The 15,790-nt window shown below is 31.2% G+C and overlaps 1 protein-coding gene across 4 annotated transcripts in view; it reads right to left on the bottom strand.

Annotated features, from left to right (window-relative positions):
• Positions 1–15,790, bottom strand: part of REV3L (REV3 like, DNA directed polymerase zeta catalytic subunit) — a 143,592-nt gene that overhangs the window by 71,478 nt on the left and 56,324 nt on the right. For 3 of the 4 annotated variants that reach the window (XM_074368475.1, XM_074368477.1, XM_045524632.2), the window contains 7 exons: positions 15,059–15,158; positions 10,733–10,827; positions 10,059–10,163; positions 8,728–8,812; positions 8,493–8,644; positions 3,553–3,672; positions 602–839 (listed from right to left, as the gene is read on the bottom strand). In XM_074368475.1, the coding sequence (XP_074224576.1) occupies positions 602–839; positions 3,553–3,672; positions 8,493–8,644; positions 8,728–8,812; positions 10,059–10,163; positions 10,733–10,827; positions 15,059–15,158 (895 nt within the window). The remainder of the gene's footprint in view (positions 1–601; positions 840–3,552; positions 3,673–8,492; positions 8,645–8,727; positions 8,813–10,058; positions 10,164–10,732; positions 10,828–15,058; positions 15,159–15,790) is intronic. The other variant, XM_074368476.1, reaches the window with a different exon arrangement.

Raw genomic sequence — 15,790 nt, 5'->3', positions numbered from 1 at the left:
TTATAACCCACAAATTAATACTATATATGTAAATAGATGATTTCTAAGTTAGGTTTGTGGGGAGAGTGGGAACTGTAGGAAGGTGGTCAAAAGTACAAACAACCTCCAGTTACAAGATAAATAAGTACTAGGGATATAATGTACAACATGGTGACGATAGTCACCACTGCTATATGATATACATGAAAATTAAGAGTTCTCATCATACGCAAAAAAATTTTCCCCATTTCTTTGTATTGTATCTATATAAAATAATGGATGTTGGCTAAACTCACTGTGGTAATCATTTCACAATATATGTAAATCAAACCTTTATGCTATACATCTAAAATTCATATAGTGATGTATGTCAATTATATCTCAATGATACTGGAAAAAAAAAATGAAGTTAAGTTTAATCTTTTTAAATGTACCAAAATTTAATCTGCTTGGAATATGAAATTTATGCCACAAGAAGCAAAGCACTATTTAAAAGAGATTTAAAAGAAGTCAATTTAGCTTATAAGATATTTTTTATTATGAATAATAGTAAGAAATAATTTCTGATTAAACTGATGACAAAAGGAAGTTATTAAAGTAACTGAACTAATTAAAAAGTTACCTCTTTTTGGCACAATGTTCTTCAATATTGCTGTCCCATCTCTGAGACATCACCAAACTAAGCTCCATCTCTTCTTTTTCAATCTGTGGTTCATTTTCTTCATCATCACTATTTTGAGGATTTTTATTGTTTCCAAAGGAACGACATGGTGGTGGCATCCTATTTCTTTCCCCCTGATATCCGTCATTTTCCAAACCAGCAAGAAGATGTACCACAGTCTCATCAGGACTACTGTCCACTATAAAACAAGTGAAGAACCACGAACAAATAACTTTCAATTTCTGAACAATTCAGCAATTCAGATCAATCATATATAAAACAACAAAAATAACAGATGTTGGCACACACTGCAAGAATACAGCTGGTGTAAAGACTTATGTGTTGATGTAGCTCTTCCATCAAAGTGTGATCCTTGAACCACTGCGTTAGAATGATTTTGTGTTCTTACTAAAAAGAAAATGCCCAGGTACCATCCCACATCTACTGAATTAGAATTTCTGAGGTAGGGCCCAGGGATTTGCATGTTAACAAGCTGCTCAAGTTCTTACTACACAAGTAAGCTTGAGGAGCACTAAACCAAATATGATCACAAGTGTAAAAAATAAATACAAAATATATAATTATGAATTCATTATATGAATTAATACAAATTAAAAATGATACATGTAATCACCTTATTCCTCACTTAAGCTTTATTAGCTCACAGGATAGTTAAACAAAACCTGTAGTTGCAAAACACAAGGGAGCTTTAAAAGTAGTTAATAACATTACTTAAAAACCTCAAAGACCACAATGACATACCATTTCATATGCACTAGGGTTGCTAAAATCAAAGACAGATAATAACAAGTGTTGATAAGGCTGTGAAGAAATTGTAGCCCTCATAATTGCTGGTCAGATTGTACAATGGTGCAGCTGCTTTGGGAAAAAAAGCTGACAGTTCCTCAAAACGTTAAACATAGAGTTACCATATGAACCAGCAATTCCAGTCCTAGGTATACACCCAAGAGAGGTGAAAACATGTCCACACAAAAACCTATACATGAATAATCATAGCAACATTATTCACAATAGCCAAAAAACAAACCAAATGTCCATCAACTGAAGAATGGATAAATGAAATATGGTATATATCCATATGATACTATATTATTCAGTAGTAAAAAAGGAATGAAGTATTGATTTATGTCTCAACATGAATGAGCCCTGAAAACACTATGCTAAGTGAAAGAATACAGAAACAAGGTTATATAATTTTATGTATTCGAAATGCCTAAAACAGGTAAACCCAGCAAAAGAGTAAACAGAGTAGAGGCTGCCAAAGTGTGAGAGGAGGGAAAAATGGGAAGTGACTACAAATGGGTGTGGGGTTTCTCTTTAGGGTGATAAAAATGTCCTGGAATTAGAGAGTGGAAATAAATACATAACTACATGAAATGCTTAAAAAATCACTGGACTGTACACATTAGAAGGTGAATTTTATGGTATGTGAATTATATCTCAGTAAAAGCTATTATTTAATAGATCATAAAGATGGAGGTTTGTTCTAATCTAGTACACAACCTTTTTCTCAGTAAAGTGAGATAATACATTCCCCATTTACTAAAATGTCAAGTTTCAGGTTTTCTTTGTTGACATTAAAGAAACTGCTTCAATCATGCTACCAAATGTATGGCAAAATTGAAAATATTTGTTTACAAGACTCATTTTGGCAAAAATCCATTTCTTAAACCTATAATTGCAGTTTGTTTTATTTTTCCTGCCTCATATTTTTAATAAAGGTTAATATCAGCAAATGAATTATAGATATTTGACTCTCAGATCTCTGATTAACATTGAAATTGCATTTCTGCAACCTTAGGCAAGGTAGAATTATATCTGCTAATGATACATTACATTTGTCTAATGTAATGAAATAAGGTTATGTCTCTCCCTCTTTTTCAATTTCTTTTTGTATGTTTCTCTTTTTTAATCTTTCTTTTAACAACTAGAATATAATTTAGGTATATACATATTTATTTATTCAGATAGAGAAATAAAACATTTTAGGTTATAAACTTCAAGTTAATTTTTAAATGTGGTCTTTGGATCATTTCTTTCCACATATGTCATTCATTTAAAAAAGAAAAAAAGTTTCCCACCTCTGTACAAAATGCTCTTGAAATATGACTATGTACAGTAATTTTGGCGTTGTATCTAGTCATTCAATTCATATTCCACTCAGTTGAAAATGTAGATAACAAAGAGAGGACATTGTAAAGAAATAGAATCACATTTGATGCTATACCTCATTTGATACAAGAATGGAAAATAGAAAGTGAGAGAGGAAAGAAATATAAAATCACTATACCAAGCAAAACAAGATACATGAAGTTCAATGATAGCTCACTTCTTGCAACAAAAATTTAAATAAATTTCTGAAAAAGATGTCAGTAATTTAGACTAAATTATTGACATGAAATCTAGCAAATGGCTCATGATGCTAATGAAAATGAATTTAGGAAGATGCAAAGATACTCAGAAATAACTGTCATGTTCTACACTAGCCAAAAATTAATGGCTTTAAAAGAATTGTCAGAATTGTCCAAGGAAATTTCTGATACTTACCAAGGAAGAATCAATTATGGTATTTTATTAACGTACTTAACTTAGGAGAATTTTAACTCAAAATAAGCACATTTTCCCCTTAAAGCAATATAGTTCTCTTCCAACTAAAGTGAAGTTAAAAAAAAGAGAATTATTTTCTTCCACAACGGTTTTTTAGAGAAAACTGTGTAGAAATAAACAAACAAAAAACAAGCTACTACTTAATACAGATTTCATTTTTACATTGAGTATGAATTTACTGAACACGCAACATTAACCTCTTCAAATCAAAGAAAAAATACCCTTGACATGCGCACTTTTGATGATTTAAAATACTTAGAATTTATGATAGAATTGTTACTTACAGAAGACTGGTGACTCACTCAGTCTTTGGGTCAAAGGCTGAAAAGTCTGACTATTTTCCATGAGGTTCAAAATTGCTTCTTCATTAATAAGAGCTTCCTCCACTTTGTGTCTAGTATGACCTTAAGGGGACAAAGAATACAAAAGCATTAAAGAAGATGGCCTAAATCTGATATTGTTTATAATTTGTGTAAATTAGGAATATTACAATGTAAACCTGTTTAAAATTCTGAAATATGGTGATATATATTAAATAAAAACATAATAAAACTTAATAAAAGACACAGGAATACCTAACCAGTTACACGGAGTAATTAGAAAAAAGCCCTGCAACTATGAATCACTGAAGATTTACAATCTCTTTAGCCTCTCAGTCCTACACAGTTTGTACAGACAGTTCTATTACTCAGATAAGAATCACTGCATGTTAACATTTATAAAAGGAAAAGAAAAACTGTTTTATTTGAATAATAAAATTCTTTATTCTTTAAAGAATACAAATAAAATGCTTTAAAAATTACAAATAAATTACTTTTATATTAATTTTAATTTCTCAAAATCTTTAAACTCATTATTTAAAAATGTCTTTCAACATGTGACTTTTATAGAAGGTCTAATGTAAGAGGGACTGAATAGTTTCAAGAACAAAAGATAAAATGAATCTTATATTATAATCTAATCTAAGGGAGAGGGAGAAAATGAAAAGCACATAGTAGGGAAAAAAGACCACACAGTAAAATACTGCAAGCAGTTACAAGAGAGCTAATTGGAAACAGTTCTATTTTTCTGCTTCTAATATTTAGACTTAAAACTAAGTGCTTTCAACAGCTTTTAAAGGAGAGTTAGAAGCTTCAGGAAGAAATATTTTTTAACATATCTTAGGACATAGCTGAGATAATAAAGAGTGTTTAATCAAAACCATAGAATAAACCAAAAAACTATAAAAATAGCTCATCACAAAACAAAAGAAATTCAGAGAATCAGTGAAAGCAAAAGCTGGTTCTCTAAAACTAGCAACAAAATAGGCAAGATTGGCAAGAACGATAAAAACAAAGTACAGAGAAGGCATAAATAAATTATGCTAGAAATATAAAGGGAAATGCCAAAAGTAAAAGAGGCCTGTTAAAGTAATACTATGGACAACTTCATGCCAAAAATATGGAAAAATCAGATAAAATGGATTGTTTCTTAGGAAAAACAGGATATAAACTCTGATTCAAACAGAAATAGAAAGCGTGAGTAGGCCTATAACAATTCTGGAAGTTGAATTAGTAGTATAAAATCCACCCCCTTTATCTCTCACTCCCCTATATAAAATCAACCCACAAAAAAAAACTATGTAAGTCTGGATGGTTTTACAGACGAGATCTATCAAATCACCAAGAAATAGATTATATCAATCTAATGAAAATTTTTGAAAAAAGAGTTGAAAAAGAAGGAAAACTCCACAACTCATTTAATGGGGTCAAAGTATGGATCTTCTTCAGTTACTTAAAAGGAAAGTTAAAATTTTAAACAAAATATTAGCAAAGTGGATATAGCAATGCTTAAAAAAAAAATACATTGCATATGACAAAGAAGGGTTGTCAAGGAAGTTTAACATTAGATACATTCAATTCAGAAAAGAACATTTGGTAAAACTTAATACCCATTCATGATTTAAAAAAACCCAAACTTCTTAGCAAATAAATACAAAAAGAAGAGATATTAAACTGATTAAACTTTATCTACCAATATCCTGTAGTAGATTTCATACTTAATGATGAAATATAAAAGCATTCCCTTTAAAGCCAGGAAAAATGCTTTTATCATTTCTACTTAACACTACCCTAGAATTTTTAAGCAGTGCATTAAAACATTAAAAAAAAAAGGATGAAGATGAGAAGTAATAAAATTATTATTTGCCAATGATGACTCTATACACAGAAAATCCAACGGAAAATACAAATGAACAAACAAAAGTTGCTGGATTTAAGAATGGTATAGAAAGGTCAGTGAAGTCCCTAAACACCAGCAATTAATTAAAAGATGTAATTTTTGAAAGATAAACTTACAGTTGTAACAATTATAAGGCACCTGGAGTATATCTAACAAAAGATATAAAATGATATTACAAAAAAAATGACAGAACTTAATTGAAAGACATGAAAGAAGACCAAATAAACTTAGAAATATATCATGTTCAGAAATGAGATAATTTGGTATGCAGAAAGATTTTGGATGTTTCTAAATTGGTCTATAAATTCAATAAATTTCCAATAAAATCTCAACAGGGCTCTTCCCAGAAACAAAACAATCTCATCTTAAAATTAACATGGGAGAGCTTTTTAAAAAGATCAAGAGGAGATAAGACAATTTTGAAGCTAAATAAGAGAAGATTTACCCTTAATATATTATCAATACTTACAAACACCTAACAATAAAGGGAAAAAATTGTTAAATATAACATTAAAACTGAAGATACACAAGACATCTTTTTTTAAAAAAGGAAGAAAAAGGGGGTAAAAAAGCTAAAAAGATTTTGTGAAGACTTTAAAGTGTAAGTCTAGATAAGGAGAAAATATCTTTACAAAAAATATAACTGACAAAGGCTTGATATCTAGAAAATATTAGAAATTCTTATAAATTAGTAGGAAAAAAATTAGTGACCCAATAGAAAATGGGCCAAGAACAAGAATAAGCCATTCTCAGATAAAGAAACCCAAATGCTCAAACTTATTAGTAATCAGGAAATGCAGATTAAACTAAGGAGATATCATTTCAAAGAATAAGAAGGCAAAAATTTTTTATATCTGACACTATCAAATATTGTTGAAGATGTAGGGAAGTATAAGCTCTAATATATTGTGGGCATATAAACTTAGGTATAATCATTTTATAGAGCAATTCTGTAATACTAGTATTACTACCAAAATGTGATGGTTTTATTACTAACACACCTCAAAATGTAAAAAATTGAGCATTAAAAATAACTGAACTTATAAGGAAAATAAAAAGCTAAAGTGAAATTTATGCAACTTTGTAACTAGTACACAAGCAAAACCAATAATTGGGACCGGAGAAGATAACTGTTAAGTCAGGCACGCAGCTCAGTGTGGTTGGTAGCTGTCACAGTCAATGTTAAAAATGCAGAGAAAATAATAGTATGTAAATGCTGGGTACATTTTGATCAGGATGTGGCTCGCAGATGCTAAAATAAAGCAAATATGGAAGTAGAGCTCTGAGCCAGAAGGCTGCCATTAAGGTACTCAGGAGATAGTGCAATCTGTCACGAGTCAGAGAGGGCACAATGCTGGGATGCAACTCTTAGGGAAGAAGTCCTGGATGGACTGTGCGGGTGTTCATTTCTAGCTGTTGTTGTTTAATACAGTCAAAAGAGCCCTGCTGCCAATGCAGCAGTGAAAACAGGGCTTTTCTTTTCCTGCTGAAGGCTGTAATCCTACGCCTGCTATTCTGGCTCTCCCTGCCTAGAAAAATAGTATGTGAAACAATGTGACTTCTGAGTAAAATTTTCATTACTTTCTCATTTGCCAATCATGTATAAGCTAATTCCATTACAGAAACCCTGTAAGAACACATGCTATCTAGGTAGAGTATAATACATACACCCTAAGACTTAGCAAATTATACTTTTATATATTTTCTGTAGAGAAACTCTTGCATATGGTCACAAGGTGATAGAACACAGCTAACAAAAGTGAAAAACCCTCTAAAAGTTGAAGAGAATCAGATAAACTTATCTGGTCTTACAAGAGAATGCTAATCAGTGGCTAAAATGAATGACCTAGAAATGTACGAACAAAGATAATCTCAAAGTTATACCGCTGACATAAAAGATACGTAACATCATTACTAATGAGGGAAATGATAATTAAAACCATAATGAGGTGCCATTTCCCACATACTAGGATGGCTATTTAAAAAAGGCAGATAACAAGTGTGAGAGAGAATGTGGGATCACTGGAACCCTCACATACTGCTGGTGGGAAGGTAAAATAGTACAGTCAACTAGGAAACAGTTTGGCAGTTTATTAAAATATTAAACACAAATTTACCAAATGACCCAGCAATTCTCCTCTTTGGCATCCACTCAAGAGAAATGAAAATACATACCCATACAAAGATTTATACAGAAATGTTAACAGCAGTATTATTCTTAAATGCCCCAAAGTGAAAACAACTCAAATATCCATCAACTGATGAAATCAATGAAATATATCCAAACAATGCAATACTGTTATGCAATAAAATGGAATGAAATACTGATAAAGATACTATAATATGGATGAACCTGAAAACAGCTCAGTGAAAGAAGCAAGGCACCAAAGATCACATATTGTATGATTTCATTTATATGATATATCCAGAAAAGGCAAATCATGAGAGATAAGAAAGGAAATTAGTTGGGGTTGGCGATGAGAACAGGTGTGACTGCAAATAGACATAAGGAATCCTCTGTGGTGAACGGAATGTTCTAAAATTGAATCATGGAGATGTCTGTACAATTCTGTAAACTTACTACATATCATTGACTTAAACACTTAAAAAGAGTAAATTTTATGTTATTTAAATTATACTTCAATTAAATTATTAAAAAATATAATGTTGAATGAAAAAAGCAAGTTGCTTAATCTATGCCAAGTAGGACATGATTTATGTACAATTTAAACCCTAAAATAATAGTATATATTGTGAATATACATATATAAGAAAATATAAAATCATATATGGTAACAGTTTGCACCAACTTCAGTACAGCGCTTACCTCTAGAGATGAAGAAAAGATAAAGGAATGGGAGAGAGGTATTTGCTGTATTAATGGTGTTTATTTCTCAAGGAAAAAAAATTTCGCTAACTCAACAAAATACTAATATCTCAGTGCTACGTATACATAATGTCTGTTATGTATGGCATTTTCTGTATACTTGAAAGAAAACCTCACCTTTGCTCAACTCTGTGTCTTTGTGGACTTCCACCATATTAGCCGGTGTACACTGAAGAATTTCAGGAGACAGAACCTCAGAGTGCAATGTTAACTCAGCAGAGAACTCCTGGGATCCATCGCTGTAGTCCACAGATCCTGATAATGTTCTGCTTAATTAAAACATATCCTTTATAACAAACTAAATAACAAAGAATAAAATTAGTTCTGAGATCCATAATAAATAACAACTTACACAGAGAAATCGTTCTGTTTGAGAATTTCCTGAAGTCTCTTCTGAAATTTTTTTTCACTTTCTGTTGTTGGCATAAACCTGCGATCTTTGAATTTTAAAAGTGCATTAAAAAATGTAGATAGCAAATGAATGAAATATTTTCCTTTTTCCTAGAGTAGCTATTAAAATGGTAGCAATTTCCTATCCCTCCCTTGACACATAACACCACCTGAAAGTAATCCTATTATAAATCAAACAAAAGAGAAATGGTTGTTACTGAAGCTATAAAATTAAGCACTTAAAGTAAGTTGGAGATTAAGTTATATAATTATAACAAATTTAAAACAGATACACCCTGAACCTAGAAATTTTCCCTTATAAAATTCAATATTTCTATTTTAAAAGGCATTCAAAATCTATCAAAGCATTTTTTTTTTTAATGGGGGTACTGGGGACTGAATCAGGACCTGGTGCATACTAACTCAGCACACACACTCTGTCACTGAGCTATATATACCTCCTCCCCTCATCAAAGCATTTTTAGTGTCCAAGAGATTATAATAAAAAATTTAACTGGTCTTCAATATAGGCTTACTGTTGTACTTCAAATACGTTTGCCTTTTGAATTATGTCTTTTATTCTTTTACCTTTATTTAAATTTTTTTCTTGTATCCATGGAATTATTTAAGCCCCCTCACATTCTTTTTCAATGTATTGGGGTTTAGTAAAAAATGAAATGAGTATTTTCTTCAGAGCTGTAAAAGGTAATCAAAATGAGAGTTTATATGACATATCCAGAAAATAATTTGGGAACAGAATTTCATGGGTTACATTTTCAAAGCTTAATGAACAAAGTGTTTCTAAGTCGGGATTCATTCTCTTCTGTAAGTATTCTATAGCTCATCTGGAAATACAAAAGGGTTAGAATGTACCAAAGAATGAAAAAGGAGCAAAAAGGTAGGGCAAGAGGACACAGTACAGTGAAAACCAAGGACGATGAAGATGTCAATTGTTGAGGAAAGAGACAATGAGTGACACTTCGGAAGCAAAGAATTATGGTTCAGGGTGAGGGAAGGTAATAGTTCAGTGGCAGAGCATGTGCTTAGCATGCATGAGGTCCTGGGTTCAATCCCCAGTACCTCCATTAAAAATAATAATAATAATAAAATAAAACAGGAAATACTTTTAAAGAAAGAACTATGGCTCAGAGCAACGACAACAGGAAAAATATAGAAAATTTAAAGGTAAGTTGAAAAGTAAAATCTAGTATCAAGGTAAAAACTAAATGGTTTAAACTTTTCCATTAAAAATATCTAGTTAAAAAAATCATCAGGGTATTACTAGGTTTATACCTTGTGATTCAGGTTGGCTAATTTGAGAAGTTTCATTTCTGTTTCTTCGCCGTTGCTTTTCATCTTCCCATATGGCCTGTAGACCAGGGTTTCCACCAATTTGAGCTGTAATCACAACAATACTTTAATACTGTAAGGGTTAAAGTGAAAAATACTTGCTTAAAACAAAATCCGTACTTAAAAAAAATGCTGCCCTTTAAGAAAAATAATTACCTACTTTGTGTAATAAAATAGACAAACTATCCCAACCTACATTTACTATTTTACTCCTTTTTTAGTTTTCCCACTAGTTCCCCAAAACCCAGCAAGTGAGTAATATTCAAACATCTGATGATAGCCAACAGACCTAAAAGTCCCCTACCTAGTATATAACTTGAAAATAAAAAAATTAAAAGGCAGAGCATATTAAGTTCTTTTAAAATGGCTAATTTATTTGGTGTCACACTTACTTTAGGTTTAGGTCTGTGCAAACAAACTCATATGAATGAAAACTCATAAATGAAAAAATAATAACTATCTCATGAGAGGTACAAAAAAAATCTTCATAACATTTAATATCCTCCTTTAAATAATCTTACTTCTGTAGTAATGTTTTCTTCCCTACTTTTTTCACTCTACCCTGGTCACTGATTTTTAAAAATAAAAGCTCATATTAAGAATAACTGAGTATATACCTTCAATGTCCAAACGATTTAAGATATCAGCAGCTACAGCATCTACTTCTAATTCACATGTACTCTGTGGTTCAACACCTTCCAGTATTAAAGAGCTGTATTAAAAAGACATGGTAACCATGTGAGAGAAATTTTCTGAAAGTTTTTCTTACACAATTTTTCATGTTTAGGTAGTAACCAGAGAAGTCAGAGATATTATATTAACTCACAATTATTCATGACATAATTGATATCTGTGGTATATACAAAAAAAAAAAAAAGCAAGAAGAGAAAAATACAAAACCTATTATACTGACAACTCTACTGAGATCATTTTGGAGTATATTTTACACATTTTGGTTCATTAAATTTTATATATAAGTGACGTACAATGTTTTAGCATGTGGGTCACATCCAGGGCAGAAGGGGATAAGATAACAGAGGGACAACAGAGGGGACACATCAAAAACCATACACATATGCAATCATTTGCCCAGAGTTATCTATCTCAGCAATCATAGATGGTTTTTAAAAAATAAGGAGGGACTATAAGTCAAGAAGTGAGGGGAGAGACGAACATACTGAAAAGTGGGCAAATGATACTGTTCTCCCTGACCTCAACTACTGCTTAGTGGGGAAATACTTTAAAATTCTCCGTAACTACAGAATTGAGAAACCGCATGAGTTCAACAGTGCAGTCATAGGTAGGAAAAGAGATGACATCATTAGGTCATTACTTTTTATGAGAACTATAGAGAGCTATTCTCCACTAATGCTCTTTGACTCAAAAGCATCTTTGTTTTTCATCAGAGCCACAGAAAGATTAGGAAGATATCACGTATCTGCTTGGCAGAATGAACATGTGACTAGTGTGGATCCCAGTTTACTTATTCCAAAATTTAGATCTCCTACCAATATGGACACCAAATGAAAAGCAGAGAACTTTTACTAGAAAGCAGGTGATGGGAAAGTTCATTAACATTTTCATTAGAAACATTCTAAAATATTTTAAGAGAAACATATCAACAAAACCTCTTTTTCTTTTGCCCATTTTTTTAATTGAGTTATGTCAGTTTACAATGTTGTGTCAATTTCCAGCATAGAGCACAATTTTTCAGTTATACACGAACATACTTACATTCATTGTCACATTCCTTTTTGCTGTGAGCTACCACAAGATCTTGTATATAGTTCATTAACATTTTCATTAGAAACATTTTAAAATATTTTAAGAGAAACATATTAACAAAACTTCATTTTCCATTGTCTATATGTAAGGAAATTTTGATGAAATATTAGAAATTAATTTAACCACAGAAGTTTTACAATTCAAATAAACTGACACAAAACACACACTATATCTTTTTAACATTGATAGAGAAGAGACATATTAGTCAACCTACCACAATATATTCATCCTTTTAACTTTCAGAAAAAATAACTCTCAATGTAGTTTGTTTTCTTTACTCATTTAATTTAACAAAATCAGTTTTGCCATGAATAAAAGCACCAGATAGAACAGTTTTTGGTCAACAGTTTTCTCCTTTATACTAAAAAGTTTCACAATTTTGAAAGAATTATATTAGAAATTTCAGGGATGGACTTTCTAGGAGTGGCACATTTGTGGCAAAGGATGGAAACAGTAACATTAAAAAAATGCAACCTCATAGTAGAAATTCACAACTATTTCTTGACCTTATTACAAAAAGTACTTCAGACATTCAGAACAGGAGGTGTTCCTAGGGAAAGGAAGTAGTTTTCAGAATTAAACATCTGTTTTCAGTAGATAGAAAAAACATGACTAAAAAACTAGAGTCAGCAAATACATGTACACCATTCATCTTAGTCACAAAAGGTAGATAAGCAATAACAATGGTAATTAGACAACTGCCTCTCTAAACATCTCTGTTCACAGCTTAACACAACAGATCTACAATTTACAATCATTAAGAGTGGAGCTCAGACAGCTATAAATTAAAAAATCTCTTCAGATTATTCTGATGGACAGTCAGGGTTGAGATTACTGTAGCAGACTCGACTTTGGTGAATTCAACACTCTGGCAAATGACCCTGAAGGTCCGTGAGACGTGGTAATTTCCAATGAGCTGGCAAATAAGGTTAGCAGAGCTGCTAACTCAGCAGTCTCATCTCATTAAGAGATTGTTGCTCTCTATTTGTTATGGTCCTTGTAATACCATTTCTGAAGAATTATAAAACATTTTTTTTTGTTAAAAAAAAAAAGAAGGTTCTAGCACTGGGGGTAAAAATGAGACTAACAAAATTTAAAAGTACTGATTTGAGAAAAATATTTGACATGATATTTGGATTTGATGAAATTATAGATTTTCGTGTTTACTACAATATAAGCATCCTAAAAATATGGGACAAAAATACATAGCTACCCTACATTTATTGTAAATTCAATTCTGAATACCTTGTCTAATTTCACTAGTTTGCCTTTTCATATCTTTGCCTATAATTTGTCAGTTCTTAAAGGTAATAAAATAGGCTCCTTAAAAACATTTAAAATTTAAACTTTTCATTATAATACAGTTTCCCCAAACTCCTAAGCAGTGTAGTTTTACTATAGTCATATGACCTAATCAGAAAGATGTTTGTTCAAAAAGACTTCAAATACAAATAAACTTTAACTTGAGTTGATCGTGCAAAAAACAAGTTACAAAATGTAGAACTCTGAAAACCAAGGGATCTAGTGAGTAGGTAAAACACTTGGATTAAGGTGCCTTGCTCCAATTTTAGAGAGACAGAGGAACTGTATTAGAGGCATAAAAAATGAGACAGCAAGTAGCTTGTTGGTCACTGCGCTGGACTGATTAGAGCTTGAATTTGATGTGGTAAATAATGTTCTCTCTAAATTTGATACCATTTCAACATAGTTATAAAAATAATTATGCCATATCTGAGAAGGAACCAAGAAGTACACGTGTATATATACGTGAATGACTTTTATCACAAAGTCCGGGATGGGGGTATAGCCCAGTGGTAGAGAGTATGCTTAGCATGCAGGAGGTCGTGGGTTCAATCTCCAGTACCTCCATTAAAAAAAAAAAAAAAAAAAAAGTCCTGATACTTGTTGATCGAAATTCAGAGGTAAGGTAAGTCACTGTCCATATTACTTTGAAGTCTTCAAAGTCTCATTCTGGTGTAATAGTCCAGTTATAAAACAATGTATTTCAATTATTTAATGAGATTCTTTCTTAATTTTAGGTCTTTTAAAAAAGCCCAAGTAGGGAGGGAAGGTATAGCTCAGTGGCAGAGCGCATGCCTAGCACGCACAGGGTCCTAGGTTCAATCCCCAGTACCTCCAATAAAACAAATGAGTAAGTAAATAAACCTAATTACTTCCCCACCAACATAAATAAATAAATAAAAAGATTAAAAAAAAAAAGCCCAAGCAATTCTGTAATATGGAAATTCTGTGAACATATTAGAATCTTGAACTATATAAATTAACCTCTAAACAAATATTTTTGTGACAGTTTATCTTCAATTTATTAATAAATTCACATTTTCTTATCAATGAAATAAAAAAGTCATTTAATTAAACACTTTTTCTACTTTGCACTCTTCATAAAAATACCTGCTTAAAAAGTATCAGGTGATATATGTGTAGTAAAAAGAGGAGAACCATACCACCCTATCAATACCCAAATGATCAATAAAAGAATTAAGAAAGCTTGGGCAACACTTTGTGGTATAAAACAGAAATCCTCTGAGTTATACATAGATAAAGCTATTACTGATAATTTAGAAAGGTACTGATTATATGTCTGCTTGATGGTAGGGAAATCTAAGCATTTGGAATATGTTACCTCTTCCAAGAAAGTCTAATAAATAATAAAACAGTCAAAAGAAATCACAAATTGTATTATTCATATACACTGTGTCAACCTACTTTTTCCCCACAAATATTTAGAATTATTTAATATTTAGAAATATTTAGGGGTTATTTTTATTAAAAATATTTGCTATTTAGGTTTTAAGTTGCTATCTTATTGTGTGATTTTTACTTGATAAGTTATAGGATATCAATTTAAAATGTACAATGAATATGGATGCTGGAGAGAAGTATAAAAATTTATACCCAGATTTATTAATTAGGTAATAACGAAGTATATTTTCATGGTCTATTTTTGAAATCTATGGCTCCATATAACATACTAATGTTGAAATTTGCTTTTTTGATCAACTTATATAGATAGATTTGATCAACTTATAGAAAACAATTATAATAAAGGATAAAATTAAATAATGCTAACCATTAATTTCTGAATACAGTAAGATATATGTAAACAAGTTTTCTTTTCTTTTAGAACATTAACTAACCTTGGTATTTCATCTTCTTCCCACTGAAATAAAGTACCAGTAAGAGAATTTTTTCCTGGTAACCGATCCTTGCAATATCCAGTCGCACGCAATGGATTGCCTAGGAATAAAAAGGTAAAAGGGGGTAAGTTCCACTTTTAATGTACATATAATAATCTTTTAAGTTAATTAACATACAATCAATATTACTAGTTCCTAAAATTGTGTCCTAAAAATTCATACACATACTGGAATGCACAGTGGACAGTACTGATTCCAAACTGAGAGGGGGGAAAAGTATTTGCAATATATGAATTCTATAATTCTAGTGGAAATCAGATTCCAGATGAAATTCAAAACATACTTGAATACTAATCCCTGAATAAAAAGAAAATATACAATGCATTCCAAAAGTAATGTCAGTAACAGTAAGTGGAAACCTGAGGCAAACGCAAATACAATTTGACCAGAGGTTGGAGGGAATTCCATTATTTGCTTAGTTGTTCTAGTTGCAAAAACTGAGTACTGGGGTCATCCTTTGGAAATAGTCTCTAAATTTTAGCAATTTATCGGTGATGTCTTATGGAAATTTAAATTTTCAGTAAGAGAAAGCTTGAGTGAATGGCACAGAAAGAATCCTAACATTAAGAAAGATATTAAATTTGCAATACTTGCCAACTAAATTTAATACTTTTTCTTATGTGGTTAGCTTGATCAAAAATGATTAATTAGACACCATCTTTGCTATTTTAA

Source organism: Camelus bactrianus, chromosome 8 (genome assembly GCF_048773025.1).
Source record: "Camelus bactrianus isolate YW-2024 breed Bactrian camel chromosome 8, ASM4877302v1, whole genome shotgun sequence".
In the NCBI taxonomy this organism is placed as follows: domain Eukaryota; kingdom Metazoa; phylum Chordata; class Mammalia; order Artiodactyla; family Camelidae; genus Camelus; species Camelus bactrianus.
Note: the sequence above shows the minus strand (reverse complement) of the source record. Positions and strands in the feature narration are given on the sequence as shown.